Source organism: Amyelois transitella, chromosome 4, assembly GCF_032362555.1.
Source record: "Amyelois transitella isolate CPQ chromosome 4, ilAmyTran1.1, whole genome shotgun sequence".
NCBI classification, from domain to species: Eukaryota; Metazoa; Arthropoda; class Insecta; order Lepidoptera; family Pyralidae; genus Amyelois; species Amyelois transitella.
Window position 1 is genome coordinate 3,302,903 of NC_083507.1, and position 17,182 is coordinate 3,320,084.

Sequence of the window (17,182 nt, forward strand, 5' to 3'; positions counted from 1 at the left end):
TCTTTGAATACGTACTAAAACATACATACATATAATCACGTCTATATCCCTTACGGGGTAGACAAAGCCAACAGTCTTAAAAGGACTGATAGGCTACGTTCAGCTGTTTAATGATAGAAATGAGATTCAAATAGTGACGAGTTGCTACCCTGTCGCCTAAAAGAAGAATCCCAAGTTTATAAGCCTAACCTTTAGTCGCCTTTTACTACATCCATGGGAAAGGGATGGATTGGTCCGGTGGTGCAGGGAACCACAAAACGTACTTAAACAAAAACCAAATTACGCCTTTTTCCTGGAGAAGTTGACAGAATTAACTATCAGATCATCACCTTTTATTTTCGTAGAGTAAAAAGAATAAAAATTTGTACTTCGGCGTCCAAAATGCATAAAGTTGCATACATGCAAAGAAAACATTAAATATTGTTTGAGTGGATAAAGCATATCGAGGTAACAAAGTAAGGAATCGAAGTTATAACAAGTTAAGTCTCTCATCCCGAAAAAAGGAATGTAGGTATGTTCCCCCGGAATTGTTTATGAACGACAATGTGTTGAGCACCGCATCATATTTCGGCACAGAGCGGCGCGTACCTAGGCGTCGGTGGTAGAATTGGTAAGTTGCCTGGTTAAAATGCGTGTGGCGCAAAAAGGCCCAGGTTCAAATCCCACCTCGGCCATGTACCAATGACTATTTCCGAATGATCTTATGGTGCGATGCTCTTACAGAGAGGGAACACATCGCGAGGAGAATTGCACATTCAGGGAACTTGATGTGCAACCATGATCGATCCAATATGGGTTAGGTTCCTCTGCAAAAGTTGCGGAGGTCTGACAAGAGTCGCTTCGTGTAAAGCCTGACTCATACAATTTAGAATCCATGGTCAAAGGTATACTCGGTCACGGAATCCTGTTCAGAGTGGTGAGAATGCAACCGGGACTAAAGCCGCCATTTTATTAACCAGGTTTCATGATCTGGTCAGCACTACTTCATGATCTGGCCATCCATGTCCAAGGTTTTTGAAACGGACTGGTCGGGGGGTGGTAGCCACTTACTGTGAAAATTCTTAAGGATTAAAATCTTCGCTGGTTTTACTTTGTTAAGACTCATGAGTCTTAACTTCAGCTTCTAAGTCACGTCGCCATGCAGGTAGTCATTACTGTAGTGTCGAAGTCTTGGTCCGCATGTTTGAGCACCTATCTATCAATGTCTCGGATGACAAACTAAAGCCACCTGTCAAGTGTCAATTCAAAGTCAAAGAAAAGTTTTGTTGTCGCCAAATTTTGTTAGTAGGATAGGCAAGAAAACTAATCAATAAAATCGTGTTGGTATACGTTATTATTACACTATTACAATGTCGGAAAAGCAAATGAAAAGGAAGTTGTCCTCTGAAAATGGTACCGACATATCTGGTAATTAATTTTTATACCCTACGATAGGTTGTTACTGCTGTAGTGTTGACTGTAGAGCGGTTCCCAACGTTTATATAGGTCACTGTTTGAGATTTTACTTTAAAAATCGGTCTGGCAGAATAGTCCGGTGGGTTGTCTCGGAACCAAGTTTTAGAATGCATGTTCATAACTCTTCTTGGAATAACAATACAGAACCCAAGCCACTCTTAGATAATAGAGCCAGGCCCTCTTTCGGTCATTTATGTGAATCCACCCATTAAAATATGTTGCTAGTAGTTAAATCCAGCTGAGAATTGAACTGGGAATATGCCATGAAGATTTGTTTGCTTTGCTTTTATCTTGTTCATTCATTAATTATTTGTATTAAAATGACTGTTGCAGGACCACCACTTAAATCAAAAAATATCCAGTGCCCGTATTTGGATACAATAAATCGACATGTACTTGATTTTGACTTTGAGAAACTGTGTTCTGTTTCACTTACTAGAATCAATGTTTATGCTTGTTTAGTCTGTGGTAAATATTTCCAGGTTAGTTAATCTTTGTATACTTTGTTTATTATATATATTCTTCTCTGTATTCCACCTTTATGTATGCAAAATTTCATGGAAATTGGAAACTACTAAGTTTTGATGGGAAAGATGAAAAACGAACACACTTTCATTTAGAATGGACAATCATATTAGTGTGGAAGTACTATTGAAGTAGTTCTTTAATAATCTTTTCCCATAATCTGAATCTTGAAGTTGCTATGATGCTAATCAAAGTTGTGTGATTTTGATTTTAATAAAATTTATATCCTTATATTTTAGGGTAGAGGAACCAACACCCATGCCTATACACATTCTGTAGCAGATGGTCATCATGTCTATTTAAATTTACATACCTTAAAGTTTTACTGTCTGCCAGATAACTATGAAGTTATAGGTAAGTAATCCTATTATTATACTTCACTTATTAGTTAATTTTTCTGTAAAGCTGTTTAAAAGATTCCAATCTAAATTTAGGAATTTAAAAAATACTATGGTTTCGTAATAGGTATCTACTTAAGAACAATTTTTATTATAAATTATAGATTCATCACTGAATGACATCAAGTATGTCTTGAATCCAATATTTACTGCGGAACAGATAAAGCAGTTGGACACGGACACAAAGATGTCTAGAGCTATTGATGGTACCATGTACATGCCTGGCATTGTGGGCCTTAACAACATCAAGGCGAATGATTACTGCAATGTCATACTACAGGTAAGTCTAGGGCAATCTTATTTCTAGTAGGTAATGGATTCAATTGCCTGGCTTGCTGCCACAAAAGATGATTTGTACTGAATACTTAAATCTTTGATGGCCATGGACAATTTGAGACAATTATTGGAATCTTGTGTGCCGTACCAACAACACCTTAGCAGGTTTAAATTCCAAGAAAAATTGCAAGAAAAGAGATCCCATTGCACTGAAGCATAGCATAGGAAGGTGCAACCGAGAATATAGAAATATGAGAATAATGACCTCAGCTGTATAAAACATAACAGAATCCATTATCAAATTGCAAACCTTACTAGGTCGTATGACTACTTAATGGGTGGATTTACATATACTTAAAGCCAAGGACTTCCTATGATCAGACCAGTTTTCTAGTTAGTAATTTCTCTGTATAATCTACAATATTAATTATTTATAGAACTGTCCACATGTTAATAAGTTTTAATTTTTGTAGTGCCTGTCGCAAGTACGACCCCTGCGTAACTACTTTTTGCGCGAGGAAAACTATGCAGATGTGAAAAGACCACCCGGTGACTCATCATTCTTACTGGTGCAACGATTTGGAGAACTTCTTCGGAAATTGTGGAACCCGAGGGCTTTTAAAGCACATGTGTCGCCCCATGAAATGCTGCAGGCAGTGGTTCTGTGGTCAAAGAAGAGGTTCCAGTTTATAAAACAGAGTGAGTACTATTAAAGATATAGAAGTAAAATAAAGCAAATGGTTTGAATGTTTAGCTTGGTGCTCTTTCAAATTGACAGTATAATTGTATTTCAATAAGATGTAATTTTGATTTGACTATATTGTTTCAGGTGATCCAATAGACTTTATGTCATGGTTTCTTAACTCTCTGCATATGGCTCTGAATGGTACTAAGAAACCAAATAGTTCGATTATCTATAAATCATTTTTAGGGCACATGAGGATATACACAAGGTAGGTTTTGAACTTTGTCAAAGGCGTTAGATCGATAGAAAACGGATAAGAATGTTGCTATACATATATATGATACATTTATCTGTTTGTGAAAGTCAAAGAAGTTATCCAATCGTAAAATTACACTCGCTGAATCATCAATTTCAGAAAACTCCCTCCGCCCGACGCCGATGACGCGGCGAAAGTGGACTTGACCAGTGAGGAGTACAATGAGATGATCACGGAATCTCCGTTCCTGTACCTCACCTGCGACCTGCCGCCGACGCCTCTGTTCACTGACGAGTTCAGAGAGAACATCATCCCTCAGGTTGGTATGAGATCGGCTTAATCTTGTGCTAATATAAATGCAATTTTCGGGATATTGCAACAAAATGTTGACGCAATACACCGATCTTCTTTTTGTGACTGTCGGGGCCACTTCGCTAGCTACAACACACTGGCACGAATTATTTTCACTACAATCAAATTACTTACATTAAAAAAGGGGCTTAATATAGTATATTATCAATCAAAAAGGCCATAAAGAAAAGTGGTGGTATACTTTTCCATGAGTACCTACTGAATAAGTTGTATAGGTATACATTTTTTTTTGTGATCAGGGGGACTATTCACAAATATGTATAAGGTCTTATCTTCTCTCTCTTTCTGTTTGGTTTACCTTAGAAATAAAGAAAGATAGAACTTTAGGTCATGCAAATTTTTCAAAAACGTCAACTTCACAAATATCCAAACTTAGAATAGAATGTGGGCGAGAGAATACATGCCTTAAGAACATTCGTAAATAGCTCCAGTAGTCTTTAAACATTAATTTATTGGACAGGTAAAATTTTGTTGTTTTAGGTAAATCTATACCAATTACTATCTAAATTTAATGGTCAGACGTCGAAAGAGTACAAAACTTACAAGGAGAATTTCTTGAAAAGGTTTGAAATCACTCAGCTGCCGCCGTATCTTATATTGTACATTAAACGATTCACAAAGAACACATTCTTTGTTGAGAAGAATCCTACGGTCGTCAACTTCCCTGTCAAGTGAGTGTTTCAAAATATCTTTTTATGATGTAAAAATAGATTTTAAACCAATTTTCTTCCTTACTATACGCATTATATAGATCAAACTGCATATGTATTTTAAAATATGCTTTTCTATTCTGTGGTACAACATATCATCATCATGGGTTCCTTTAGTTATTATATTTTAATAGATAATAATTATTTTTTTACAGAAATGTAGATTTCGGCGATATCCTCACGCCGGAAGTGAAGGCTAAGCATAAAGGGCAAACTATATATGAATTGGTTGGCAACATAGTCCACGACGGCACGCCAGAGAAGGGCACGTACAGGGCCCATGTACTGCATAAACCAACACAGCAATGGTTAGTACTTTTCGTCAGCTGTTACTTCTTTTAGGTTACCTACTTATTAAATTCTTTTTCAAACTAAATTGCACTTTTGCTTCTATGTACTTTTTTTTTCGAGACTAACTCAATGTGTGTAATTTGTTTGAAATATTTATTTACTTAAAGGAACCGAGTATGCTTTATAATTTATTGGAAAAACTTATGAAAGAAATGTAACCTATGGCAATTCCTCAGAGAAATCCCATTATTTAATTTCGTCTTTTTTTTTGCATCAAGCGTCGAACTGACATTTCTTTCAAAGCTGGGGCGCTGGGCGCCTTCTCAACTGGTTCAAGGTTATGTCTTCTCGATGATGATTCAATAAGATTGCCATTTGTTCCAGGTACGAAATGCAGGATCTTCACGTGACCAGTATACTACCGCAGATGATCACTCTAACGGAAGCATATATTCAAATATATGAATTGAAGCAGGATTAATTTAAGTTTTAAAGAATAAAATAAAAAATTTCGTCTTAATTTGTTTTATTTATTGAATATACAAATACCTGATATTACTGAATTCCATTTAACAAACTGTGGCCCATGGAATGACCTTTCACTTAAAATAATGTTGATGTTTCTTTCATATTTTATAAATATGCGACAATATATTAAAACATATTTACTTATTTGACACAGTTTGAGAAATGACTCAATTACATTAATTAATATATACTTATTTTTTAGAAGAGACAGTTCTCTATAACAAGCTCAACAGATTTACAAAATCGCTTATAACACTGAACTGAGCTCTACTAAAGCCTGTATACGATGGCTAGTGACTTTCGCCCTTTTTGCCGGCAACGCGTTTAAACTCTCCCATGTTGGTGGTGGAGATCGGTGAGCCGTAGAAAGCCAGGTGGTCTATCTGTGTCACCTCGCCGCCCGACTGGTTGTCTTTCACGAATAACTGAATGTTCTGAACATTCTGGAACTTCACGAATTTCAGCGGTATCGGATTGCCTTCTAGGTCATTTGGGGATAATCTGTAAAATGAAAATACAACAATAATAATGAGAAATATATTTTTTTTATTACTGTTGTACTTACTCCTAACAATCTAGAATTTTGACAGAATTACAGCATGATAAAAAAGAAGGCTTGCAACAATCAATCTAGTACTGTTCCACCTTGAGTCTATAGTATGGATGTTAAAAGTTTTAAGTAGCATAGACATGACCAGTTGTAAAGTTCTACTTACTCCAAGTCTTGCACAGAAGCATTTCCAGCTGCCTGGTCGAAATCCAGGGTCCTCGGCTGATTTATGAACAATTTCACGAACTTAGGCCCTTTGTCCGCTGGCGCCTTGATCTTTAGGGAATGCAGCTTTACCAGCTGTGACAAACAAGTATGTTAGTTAACGGTGTATCCAGACATTAACAGTTGAATAATTATTAACTCGACTGCCGCGCGTTCCTTACACCTTCCTTGCCCAAATGGATCAGTTATTATGATTTCAACACCTATCCTTTCATATCAACAACTCATTTTAGATAAGTCCAATTTTAACCCCAAAATTAGTGATATAAAAATTTACTGGCTTTATGATTCAGTTAGTAAAAGCTCCCATGTTGGTCTGGCAGTGACAAAAAAGCAATTGAATGACTTTTAAAATCTGCACAGAAGAGATCTGTGCAGATTTTAAAAGTCATTCAAACCAAAGGCTTGTAGACTTTGTATCCTTTTAGACCTAGGGCTAGTCATTGTCACTTAATAAGTATTTATGGGACAGATTACACAGATTAAGTTAGCCTCGAAGTAAGTTTGAGACTTGTGTTACGAGATACTAACTCAACAATACTATATCTATATATATAAAACTCTTCCGTTACTGAGTGACTGACTGACAGACAACGCACAGTCGAAACTACTGGTCGTAGACAGCTGAAATTTGGAATGTAGGTTCCTTGGGATATGTAAGGGAGCACTAAGAAAGGATTTTTGGAAATTCAACCCCCAAGGGGGGGGAAAAGGGGTAAAAACGTTTCTATGAAAAATCTTATTCCTTGGGTTTATAAACTTGAAACTTGGCATGAACACGTACATAGGCAAGAAAATATGTTTGACATTATAAGTTTTTTCAAACTAACCTCCAATCGTGATTTAGGGGGTGCGATTGGGTGACTGATTTATTAACGCACAGCCGAAACCGCTCGGTATAGGAGTCTGAGATTTTGAACAGAGGTTCCTTTAGTAACATAAGTGAGCACTAAGAAGGGATTTTTGAAATGTCAACCCCCAAGGGGGGGAAACGGGATAAACTGAGCCGGGGCTGCGGGAAAGTTCTAACGAGATACCGTGGCCCCGGAACGCAAAGGGCAACTGAAGGAACGAGGTGGGTTTTAGTCAGTAAAAGTCTGACACTCCCTTCCGTTCCACCCAGAGCGGGAGAGGTCATTTGATGATTTCCCATCCTTAAAAAAAAAGACTTTGTATGACAACTTTCAGTCGTCTCTTTAACATACATAATAACATACATAATTATGTACATACATGCATAACATTAATAACATCACGCCTTTAAATCCCTATTTTGTGTTAACACTACCCATACAAACAGCTAAAAGGAAACAAGTGAAGAGACGAAATTTGTCCGCATCCATTTTCACCTAAATTCTTAACGTTAATGAGATTTACTTTTTATTATCAGGTCAACCTAATAGCCTCACATGTACGTATAACTTCGTAAGAATTTTCTTTCAACTCCGAACCGTTGAGGAGTTGTACCTTCCATCATCAGCTCATTCACATGGGATGATGACTATCAGACGCAAATACTTAAACAGATCTATGAAATTGTCAAAAACGTAATTGCCTGTAAATTTGAGGTTTGCCCTTGATTTCCCTGGAATACCATCATCAGATCCTGACTAGGTAACAACGGGACCAACTTGAAAGTATACTCTACCGAACAAAAAAAGAATCACGTAAATCGGTCCATAAATCTCGGCGTTATCGGTATGCATAAATAAAACACCCGAATTTTATTTTCTATTAACTATCACGAGGCTACATCATCCCTGAGTAACACAGGCTATATTTAATTCCAGTTGTAACAAGATTTCAGCCTGTGGAAGAAAAAGCCCTGTCGAGATCATTAAAAAACGCTATATATAACCGAATTACACGTGGGCGAAGCCGCGGGCGGAAAGCTAGTTTTATAATAAAATAGCAACCCAGCCCCAGCTTGGCACAGGTGCAATGCTGATACCAAAATACATTTATTACAAAATGTCTTTATATACTCGTTAACAGCATTTATTTTTACATTTTTACTTCTTTATATTGACAAAGACCTAGAAGCACAAGCTTCGATACTTATATAGATAAAAATCAAAGACCCAGACCAATTAGAGAAAGTATCACTATCTGAATTAAAATTCTTTCATTAAGCCATGCCAACTATGGTCTTTTGATGTATATGTATTCTACTTGCATAAATTGTTTTTGCTTTTACCTTACCTGATTGAAAGCAATGTTGATGATGAGTTGTTCATCACAGTCACTGGCGAGGTACCCGCCGCCGCTGGTGAGGGCGTGCACCATGGGGTGGTCATCGGCCTCATTCAAGCACTCACATTCACTTTTAGTGATGAAAGTCCCCAAATCCATCTATGGAAAGAACAATCAATTATGGGTAAGTTTACTGTTTATGGCATGATTACACTTCATCATCTCAGTAAAAAGTTGTATGGATCTAGATCTCCAGTTGAAAGTGACTAGTACTTAGTATTTTTATAATGTCATATTTTTTTCTATAGTTTCAACAGAAAAAAATTTGTTAATTTAGAACTTGGTTCTTCGTGGATTTAAGAACAAGAATTGTTTTATCATAGGTTTCACTTCTGTAAGTTTTCTTGACATACTAGTAAATATTTCTTGCCCAAATAATGGCACATTTTGCCATGATATTAACATCATAGGCTATTTGACAAAGTTCTAAAAACTATCTTAGGGTATTTATTTGTATATAAGGAGCCCTACAAAAATACTTTTCTGCCTTTATTACAGCTATTTTATTAAAAATCGAAAAAGAAAATTAAATATTCAAATATGCCGCCAAAACGCGACTTTTAGCAATATGGCGGCCATGGCATGTAGTGACGTAAATTTCGTGTAAATATCATACAAAGCTTGTTGGTGTTTCGAAAAGTTTTGATTTTCTCTTGTTTTATTTAACTTGTGCCACGTCATATGTGTGAAAATAATTAAAATGAGTTCCTATAAATGTTGTGCAGTGCCTCAATGCACTAATACAACAATAAAATCTCCTACGAAACCGTTTTTTTTTTTGCCGATGGATTTGAATATTCGCAAGAAGTGGTTTCAGATCATGATCTAAGATCAGTGGTTACCAAGATATAATTACATTGATGTTTTCACATTCCTCAGTTCGGCAGCATAGAAATCTGGATTGTCTTTGAAGAAGACGCCAACCATTATTGCGTCCACTTTTGGTAGGTTTCGACTGTCAGCTTTCGCGGAATTGGTTTTCATTATTAAATACCTATGTTATCTGAGTAATCCTGAGCGATCAAACACTTATAAAATTTTGAAAAATAATAGCGAACACTAAGGAACGGTACGATCCACAGTCTGTTTATGGATAATTGACGTCATAATAGAAATAGCCAATCACGTTCGTTTTTAGTCACGTGACAGCTGCATAAAAAACCCTAATTTTCTGAGACGGATTTTGTTAAAATAATGCAATATTTTTATCTCGCGTTATTACAAATCGCTCCAAAAAAATAATATTAAGACGGATGACATAAAAGAAATGTGTATTTTTAATACAGTCAAATAGCCTATTAGTACTTAATTTACAAATGTTTTTACATATAGTTAACATTATTAAAATATTAAATGTCAAATAATAACTAAGAACACCTACATGTCCTGCGACTGCGCTGTCCTCTTCACCAGCATCTTCTGTACCATAGTACTGTCTTACTTTGCTCTCTAGAGACCCAGGGTCAGCACCTTGTAGCCGGTCAATTCTTGTCTAAACATATATTGTTAGTTTAATATTTAGTAAAAAACTATAAATAAAAAGTTTTATTCAAGGCTGCAAAATGTGTGCATGAAAAGTAAGAAACAATGCACACAAACAAATTTCACATTTTATAATTTTGAATTATGTTGATAGTGCAGCCTGTGCTGATTAATGTCAAGATACTGAACTTTAAGGTATATAAAAGGCACACTTAAACAAGTTATTCATGGTTGGATCTAAAAGTAAGAAACAATTGATAGGTAACCAAATGGTTATTTGGTAAAACTGATTATTACTATGGAAGACGTATCAGATTAATAATTACTTACTCGGTTTCTGTAGAAAACAAAAGTTGGCATTGCCGAGATGCCTTGGGCGCTGGCCGTCTCAGCACATCTATCCACGTCAACTTTGAGAAAAACTGCTCTGGGGAATTTCGCAGGCAATTGCTCAAAAAACGGTGCAATTCTTTGGCACGGAGGGCACCTGAAATATACATAAAGATCAGCATCAAAACCAGCCATGGAAATCTTAACGATGACTTGGTAATTTTAATGTGTGGAGGTTATTGCTTACCAAGTAGCGGTAAAATCAACGACTACTAGCTTAGTGCCAGCATTAGCCATTTCAGACTGGAAATGAGCCTCATTTTCAATAATAGTGGCTAAACCCATAGTTATATAAATTAAATAAAACAATTTATGAACAATCGAACTAGCGATGACAAGACAACAAAAATGCACTTCACTTCACTTCTGGCAAGCTCTTCAGTCAAAATCAAAATGGTTGACTTGACAGTTTTGTTTTTAATATTATTGGCAATGATACGTCGTGTTTGTGGCTCCGTTTTGCTTTTTTTTATATTGAAAGCATTGTTTGTAAGGTTTAAAAAAAATTATGCTCATTATTTTTCATAACTCTATACCAAATGCATTTAACCTGTATTTAGATTACTATTATGCGGTATTACATTGTTCATGTATAAATACATAGAACCACGCCCCTTCCCTTGAGAAATTCACACTTTTCATCCTCCTGTCGTAAATCCCGATTACATTCTTACTACTTTGGAGAGTGGACTGGATAAGTCAGGTACTTATTTACTTACATAAAGCGACTCCAATCCCCATCTGAAAAATTTTACAGGGAACTAAGCCCTTTTCAAATTACTTTAATAATAACTTTCTATAAAAAGCAAACGCATATTTTATTGCTCTCTTGATTAGAAGATTCATAACCAGCTTTTATATAAAAAAGCACTTATTTGATAAGTAACGCATGCAACCATTCATCAAACACACGGTACCTAAGTATGTACGAGTGATATCACCCAGAATACGATTTTTAATTGCCATAAAATTATCTAAAAGTCATACATACATACGTCTATATCCCTTGCGGGGTAGACAGAGCCAACAGTTTTGCAAAGACTGAATGGCCACGTTCAGCTTTTAAGCATAATAAAACAATTGAGATTCAAATAGTGACAGGTTGCTAATCGCCTAAAAAGAATCCCAAGTTTGTAAGCCTATCCCTTAGTCGCCTTTTACGACATCCATGGGAAAGACATGGAGTGGTACTATTCTTTTTTTTTCGAATGGTGCCGGAATCCACACGGGCACATCTAAAAGTCATGTTGAACGAAATTGAAATCGTTGGGGTACAAAATAAAGAATTTACCTTATTATCCCCTTATTATCTAGTGAATAGTTTCTTCCAATTCCGTTTAGTACCTAAGTTGATATTGCGTCAAGTATTAAATATATATATATACCTTAATTTCGCGCACATATTATTAGTTTTATTACTATGAGGTAAGTTTGGTTATAATTCCTTACGATTAGATGGAAATGGAACCCCAAAAAATTGAATTTGAAAAGAGAAGAAGTAAAAGAGCACACTAAATGGTTGAAAATGAATAAGAAAAACGCAAGACTTTGTAACGATTGTAAGAGGGAAATTCCGCAGGTTCTATCTACTCGTAAACTAACCCCTTGGTATTTGTCTTAGCTTTTATATGCAGAGCCTTTATACCTACCTATCTATAATGAGAAAATATTTTTTGTTTTAAACAAAAAATCTCTAAAACTATTGCTTAAAATGTTTTCGGAATTGGTTTGACTTAATTTGGCATAGAGCTGGAATAGACTTTCAGGAGCACCGTAGATACTTTTTGAAAATAACCACAGGAGTGTGAAGACCCACCCAGAAGCTAGTTTTATCATTTATGATTTAGTCATAGAATTATAGGTCTAATATTTCATTTTGTTCTCATCCATTCCGTGTAAAAATCAATTTGTAAAGGTTTATCGATGCTAATTGTTTTATGAACAAACGTTTGTGTCTGCATCTTGTTGTGATTTCATTCTAGTTAGTCTTTTATTCAATAATGTAATTCACTAATGTTTAACTTCTAGCCATATTACTTACCAACTTTTTTAATAAAATTGATATAAGTTGACTTTGTTTATTTATCCAAGTAATTAAATTAATTTATGAACATGAAGTTTTTAGTTTATTCGTGTGAGATAATTCTATTTCTAGCTGCCATTATTGCCCAAGATCCGTCCTGGTCTACGAATCAAACTTTAGTGGATGCAGATTTAAAAAAATATTTTAAATCTCTAGATAAAATTTTGAATTTTTTTGTGGCAAGAAAGATCTATGTTGACATCATAGTTAATTTTGGATTATTTATTTTAAACGGTATGTGACTAAAAGTTTCAATACATGCCTTTTTTTAGTTTAAATACTATATGTTATTAAAAAAAAACTGTTACCTGAAACCTTCATGCATCCTATCGTAAGTATGTACTTGTTTCAAAATATTTAAGATGGGAAAGCTTTCTGTATATATATTTGTTGGTAATTCAATTATAACCAGCATTAACAGTAATTAAGTTAAAAATATACAGCGTTGATAGATATTACTTATTATTTCACAGTGAATTTAAAAAGACTATTGGGAGACAAAGGCAGCCGGTTACCAGCCTTCATAAAAAACGACTTAAACAAATTGCTAGTGAAATCTGACCATCTGATTAATTATTTAAAGCTTGTTAAGGAACATAACACAAAACCAGATGATGTATATAGAACTCGTGAGTATCCATTGCTGATCTGGTATGATTAATTAGAAGTCAAAATTCATGATTTCGTTATATAAAATAAATCTTTCAGAATATTCTAGTTAACATTGTCATCTTTTTAATGTATAGGTATATACCTAAATTGGAAAAAAAGTGCATAGGAATTGGAAATTTTCAAGGTATCGCTTCACGCAAACAACGAAGCCGGTTTACAAAAAACGAAGCCGGTTTGCTAGTTTAAAATAAATTAATTTTTTTTTGTTTTCACAGTATCGGAATTGTTTTCTAATGAAGCTCTATGGATAAAACAGATTGAAAACTTTCACCTTTCGAATATAACGCAAAATAATTACGCTAAGGATTACTTAAGGGAACTTTACCCAAGTTGGGACAATTTCATAAAAGTCAATGATCCTTGGAATTCTATACCTACACCTGAAGAGTCTGGTAAGAATCTGATAATACATATAATAAGTTACGGAAGCGTAGCTACCTAGTTTTTGTAGATAAGACCAATACAGGCAATAGGTACGGAATGAAATTCAATTAAAATGCATTGGCCACCAGAAAAATGTGTGCTCTGCGCCAATAAAATAAAAATTTTAGATAATTCTACAGTAATAAGAAGAGCGTAAGTTTTCTTTCATACCTTATTCGAAGTGTAACTAAGCCAATGAACATATAGATATAGGTACACATTTAATCACGTCTATATCCCTTGTGGGGTAGATAGAGCCAACAGTCTTGAAAAGACTGAAAGGCCACGTTCAGCTGTTCAAATAGTGAAAGATTGCTAGCCCATCGCCTTAAGAAAAGTCCCAAGTTTATAAGCCTATCCCTTAGTCGCCTTTTACGATATCCGTGGGAATCCTTTTTTTAATTGGTTTAAGATTATCGATAATAAAAAGGAATGCGTAAGTTTTCACACATCATGCTTTTTTTCTGATTTGATTAATTCCAATGTGATTAATATGATCGTAAAAGTATATGATTATTTCAGATATGTGTTTGGCAAAAATTAGTAGGAATCCTATCAACACTTCCCCTAGAACCCACTCGGTGAAGTGTGACTTACCTGAGGATTGCCATCAATCGGTACTATATGGTACTGATCACGGATATGCATTAACACATAGGTATGTAAAGACACACCAATAAAAAAGTAAAAGAAAAAAGCCTTTCCGCATTTTCTGAACTCTGTTACAAGGGATATAGATGTGATAATATGTATGCCTGTAAAATAAGGAATAAAATTAATAAATAAAATTATGTAAATAAACTAAATGAACAATTGCGAATTACCAAAAAGAAACATATCTACATACATACATATAATCACGTCTATTTCCCTTGCGGGGTAGACAGAGCCAACAGTATTAAAAATACTGAATGGCCACGGTCAGTTGTTTGGCTTACTGATAGAATTAAGATTCATATACAGTGACAGGTTGCTAGCTCGTCGTCTTAAAAAGAATCCCAAGTTTATAAGTTTATCCCTTAGTCGCCTTTTGCGACATTCATAGTAAAGAGATGAAGTGATCTTATTCTTTTTTCTATTGGTGCCAGGAATCACACGGTACAACAAAAAACAAATAAAGTACCCAGAATAACATTTATTACATTTTAGTCTGTCTGTATAAAGCCGCTGCTAAAACTGGCGGACACCGAATATTTCCAAAATATCTAGGTACTCTATCTACTAGTTGACTCAGTAAAAAAATTAAAAAATAGTAATTCAGCTTTTTTTTTTCAAAAGAAGCAAGCTGGCATACACTATGTAGATAGTGCTTGCCAGCTCGCTTCTCTTTCCGTGCACTTTCTTAAAGTTGGGATTACTATTTTAGTTGATTGGCAACAACCTACCTACTGTCATTGTCTGAATTCAGCTGAACCGGGCCGTCGAGCCTTTTAGAGATTAATGATTCTAGATACCCCGTATGGAATAAAGATTGTTTATTTATTCCAGATTGCTGTTTCTGCAAGTTGCTCGCTATGCACGACGTTGTCACGTGGTCTCGGAGTTGGAGGATACAAAACTACGCAACAAGTTTTGTTCACTTTGTTACCGCGAGTGCTTGTATATTTCCATGAATGAGTTTCAGGATATTGACTTATTTTTGGAACATAGTAAGTAAAGCCATAAAGTGATATTAAGCAAAGCTGTTTCTATACATGTGGATACCCTAGTAAAGTACATAGTAGATATGAGTTAGTTGCCAACTGAAAAGATTAGCTTTAATGTATAACATAAATATTTTATTTTCTTACCATTATTTTCTTGGCATTTTTTATTATCAAATAAAATTCTTTCGTGTAAAAAGCTACAAAAATACTATTATTATACTACTACATTTGGGTTATAATCCATTTTTAAATATTTCAATTGTAATTGACTGATGTCTAAACTTGAAAAAAATCGACGGTTGATCATGTAATATGACTAATAAAAGCTGCCTGGAGTGCTTTCGTGAGAAGAAAAGTTTATGGTGGTCACGACCCTCAGTTATGAGCATTCGACGTAGAAGAAGAAGAATAGTAGCAAAAAATGTGATTATTAGAATTTTGTCGGTCCGTATACATTTACTCGCATCGCCGGAAAATTATTGCTGCGATTTTGTTAAATGTGTTCGATTCGATCAAACTTTAAAACTGGTAGAAAATAATTTCTCCCCCTGACCCCTCTAAGGGAGCAATACAGAGGGTCGTATTATGGCGGATGAAGTCTCAGTCAATAGCTAGTTTATTATTCAAATCATCACTTTTAATATTTCAGTTTACTTCTGCTCTCTCGAGGGACACTCTCAATTCATCAGACGTCGTTGGCTGGCCAAAATAATAAAATCTCAGACGAGAGAAGGCTGCTTTCCAGATTCTCTCGATTATAAGAAAAATATAAGATCGGGAAGAATAGGCGACGATGATGGCACTAAAATTAATAAAAGATTTAGCATTCTTGGCGGTCGATGTAACGCTCACACTACATCTTTGGCAGCGGGGGTTTTGGCCGCAGCCGTCAGATTTATATTGGAAACATTTTATTAATAAATATTCTCAAGGAATTTAACTGTTTTAACTGTTGTTTTATCAACAACAGAATTCTCCTTAATTCACTAATTATATGATATCTATTACTGTTTATCTTCTAGTCTCAAAATTTTTAATATTGCGTTACGGTCATTTATTTTCTTTTTTAATTTTCCAAGATCCCGGGGTAGAAATTGCTTTTATGATAGGGGCCGCCTTTTGTATACTTTTTATTATATATTTTTTTTTGTTTTGTCCTATACGTTTTCTTTTTGGTGCAATAAAACTTAAGTACATACAACAACACACACGTACCACGTCTCTATTCATCACGGGAAAGACCAACCTCCACGAAAAAGCCAACAACTAAAAGATGAATCCCAAGTTCCCTTGATTCCAGAGAGCATCCCACACTCTCCCGGGTGAAGACCTGGGGGGTGGTCCATAAAAAGATTTCCCCACACTTTGATAGCAAAATTAAGGGTTTACTTAAATAAATGGTTGTTGATTGACCAGGTTTTTCATAACGTGCTTACAAATCACGTGTAAGAAAATAAAATTGCACACTTAAATTCAGTTAATTATTGTTCGATAGTTTTAATAGCACTAAAATATTATTATTTGTATAGCTATCGTCGTGATTTTGCATATAGAACGAATAAAAAGTAAGAAATAATATTAAAAAATTTATACAAGGCATGATACACACTTTGTGGTTCTATTGGATATCCATGTCACTGTTCACAATTTGTTTTGGTCAACAAATGCAATTTCAAAAGAAGCAACCACAAGTAAAAGCTCTTATTACTTTAAAAAATAAATTAGATATACTTGTAAAGACTGATTTGAAAGTTCTACTGCCTGTGTTGCATGACATCCTAAACTTCTATTTGGATAGCAAGAACGATATTGATTTGAATTTGGAGTACGGAATATTTTTATTAAACGGTATGTAAGTATAAAATTAATGTAGCGTTAAGTAAGATAATTCAAATATACCTATTTAAGATTAAACATCCTGAAGTGAGGCGTGTCTTGGCGAATTCGCTAAGACACCAACAA

The 17,182-nt window shown here is 35.0% G+C and overlaps 3 protein-coding genes across 3 annotated transcripts; 2 read left to right on the plus strand and 1 right to left on the minus strand.

Annotated features, from left to right (window-relative positions):
• The first annotated feature begins 1,247 nt into the window (after positions 1 to 1,247).
• On the plus strand, positions 1,248 to 5,488 carry LOC106129441 (ubiquitin carboxyl-terminal hydrolase 39). The gene is made up of 10 exons (XM_060954494.1): positions 1,248 to 1,407; positions 1,789 to 1,937; positions 2,220 to 2,334; positions 2,483 to 2,658; positions 3,128 to 3,353; positions 3,484 to 3,607; positions 3,755 to 3,914; positions 4,448 to 4,638; positions 4,833 to 4,985; positions 5,353 to 5,488. The coding sequence occupies exons 1-10, from the start codon at positions 1,350 to 1,352 to the stop codon at positions 5,447 to 5,449; spliced, it is 1,449 nt and encodes a 482-aa protein (XP_060810477.1). The 5' UTR covers positions 1,248 to 1,349; the 3' UTR covers positions 5,450 to 5,488.
• Positions 5,478 to 10,780, minus strand: LOC106129442 (thioredoxin-like protein 1). Its single transcript, XM_013328002.2, has 6 exons — positions 10,584 to 10,780; positions 10,337 to 10,493; positions 9,906 to 10,016; positions 8,474 to 8,623; positions 6,213 to 6,346; positions 5,478 to 5,997 (listed from the first exon to the last, which is right to left on the minus strand). Exons 1-6 carry the CDS (start codon positions 10,679 to 10,681, stop codon positions 5,787 to 5,789), a joined length of 861 nt encoding a protein of 286 aa, XP_013183456.1. The 5' UTR covers positions 10,682 to 10,780; the 3' UTR covers positions 5,478 to 5,786.
• A 3,318-nt stretch (positions 10,781 to 14,098) lies between these two features.
• Positions 14,099 to 16,138, plus strand: LOC132904394 (UPF0764 protein C16orf89 homolog). The gene is made up of 3 exons (XM_060954704.1): positions 14,099 to 14,232; positions 15,063 to 15,223; positions 15,870 to 16,138. The coding sequence occupies exons 1-3, from the start codon at positions 14,099 to 14,101 to the stop codon at positions 16,136 to 16,138; spliced, it is 564 nt and encodes a 187-aa protein (XP_060810687.1).
• Positions 16,139 to 17,182: the final 1,044 nt, after the last annotated feature.

Bases quoted from the DNA above. Each gene is read 5' to 3' on its own strand.
- LOC106129441 (XM_060954494.1), top strand. From the start codon at position 1,350: ATGTCGGAAAAGCAAATGAAAAGGAAGTTGTCCTCTGAAAATGGTACC. The intron at 2,659-3,127 runs GTAAGTCTAGGG...TAATTTTTGTAG, and splicing joins ACTGCAATGTCATACTACAG to TGCCTGTCGCAAGTACGACC. The intron at 4,639-4,832 runs GTGAGTGTTTCA...ATTTTTTTACAG, and splicing joins GTCGTCAACTTCCCTGTCAA to AAATGTAGATTTCGGCGATA.
- LOC132904394 (XM_060954704.1), top strand. From the start codon at position 14,099: ATGTGTTTGGCAAAAATTAGTAGGAATCCTATCAACACTTCCCCTAGA. The intron at 14,233-15,062 runs GTATGTAAAGAC...TATTTATTCCAG, and splicing joins GGATATGCATTAACACATAG to ATTGCTGTTTCTGCAAGTTG. The intron at 15,224-15,869 runs GTAAGTAAAGCC...TTAATATTTCAG, and splicing joins TGACTTATTTTTGGAACATA to TTTACTTCTGCTCTCTCGAG.
- LOC106129442 (XM_013328002.2), bottom strand. From the start codon at position 10,681: ATGGGTTTAGCCACTATTATTGAAAATGAGGCTCATTTCCAGTCTGAA. The intron at 10,494-10,583 runs GTAAGCAATAAC...TGTATATTTCAG, and splicing joins GTTGATTTTACCGCTACTTG to GTGCCCTCCGTGCCAAAGAA. The intron at 5,998-6,212 runs GTAAGTAGAACT...TTCATTTTACAG, and splicing joins GCTTCTGTGCAAGACTTGGA to ATTATCCCCAAATGACCTAG.